Here is a 1,186-nt window from a genome sequence, read left to right as displayed (position 1 = left end):
AATCACACCTCTGGAATTCCTGTAATTTAAACTGTTGGCACAGCCTGAGGCTAAGATTGGATCCAGCCACGCTCAGGCTTCTCTCTGAGAAGGAATTCAGAAAGCCAGGGGATCCTTTCTGTACCTGGTGACTCACCAGCAGTTGAGCTTCTTTAAAGGCTTTGTCTAAGCCTTCTGCTCCCACCCAGGACACCCCCACACTCACACACCCCCCTGACCCTGCAGTCCAGTTGCTCTGTTGCCAGCACTGTTGACATGGGGGTGTTTGATGCCCTGGTCCTCCTGCAGTTGCTGCACTCACACCCCCACGCTCACCAGCTCTTGCAGAGACAAATTGGCTCACACAGGAGTTAGAAACGAAGTTTAATGAGAAGACAGAACAGACTGCACTGGTTGGGGTCCTCCCCTCAACTTCCCTCAAGCCCTGTGCTATCCAAAACTGCATCCCAGAATGTGCCCTACACTCCAAGGCAACAATCCCCCCAGTTCAAATGGTGATCTGCTCTCAGTGCCTTAGGGCTTTCAAACCTGGACAACAGGGCTGATGGCTCTGCCAGGGCAGCCCTGGAAGGAGCTGGGACATGGTGTCGCTTTCTCAGGAGCCCATAATTTGGGTTGTCCCTTGCCACTGTTCCTCTGGGCTCTCTCTGTTTGGAGATGGATTCCTGGTGAGCTGATGGCTCTGCAGGGATGGAACAGCCAGGGCAGAGCATTAAGTGCCCTGTTACTCCTCCTGCCACTGTTAGTGCCCCATCTGGGTGTGCAGATGAGCTTCTTATCACTTAACCTGACACGAGCTGACAAGAGCATAAATCTCCTGAGGCCTCCACGTTTGGAGGTTACAGACATATGCCCTGGTATTGTTTAACATGTGGGAGCAGATCCTTGGGATTTATGTCCAGAAATGCATCATGATTAGGGGAAGAGCTTTGCTCTTGTCCTGGCAATGGATTTGTTCAGTGCCAGTATCACAGCCTTATTCCTAAAGCTGTAGATGAATGGATTTAGGAATGGATACAGGACTGTGTTCAGCAAAGCTACAATTCTGTTGGTCTTCAAGGAAGCATCTGTTGAAGGACACGTGTAGAGAGCAATGCAGCTCCCATATACAATGGATAAGGTGATGAGATGGGAAGAACAGGTAGTAAAAGCTTTTTTCTTCCTCCCAGAGGCTGCTGGAAGCTGC

At 50.6% G+C, this 1,186-nt stretch overlaps 1 protein-coding gene across 1 annotated transcript in view; it reads right to left on the bottom strand.

The window, feature by feature from the left end:
- Window positions 1-824: 824 nt before the first annotated feature.
- Window positions 825-1,186, bottom strand: part of LOC114072689 (olfactory receptor 49-like) — a 1,191-nt gene continuing 829 nt past the window's right edge. The window contains exon 2 of the mRNA XM_027910554.1: window positions 825-1,067. Within this exon, the coding sequence (XP_027766355.1) occupies window positions 916-1,067 (152 nt within the window). The 3' untranslated portion in view covers window positions 825-915. The remainder of the gene's footprint in view (window positions 1,068-1,186) is intronic.

Source organism: Empidonax traillii, unplaced genomic scaffold, assembly GCF_003031625.1.
Source record: "Empidonax traillii isolate 1590-97213 ecotype Southwest subspecies unplaced genomic scaffold, ASM303162v1 scaffold3724:size20453, whole genome shotgun sequence".
Taxonomy (NCBI): Eukaryota; Metazoa; Chordata; class Aves; order Passeriformes; family Tyrannidae; genus Empidonax; species Empidonax traillii.
This window is presented reverse-complemented; position numbering and strand designations above follow the sequence as displayed.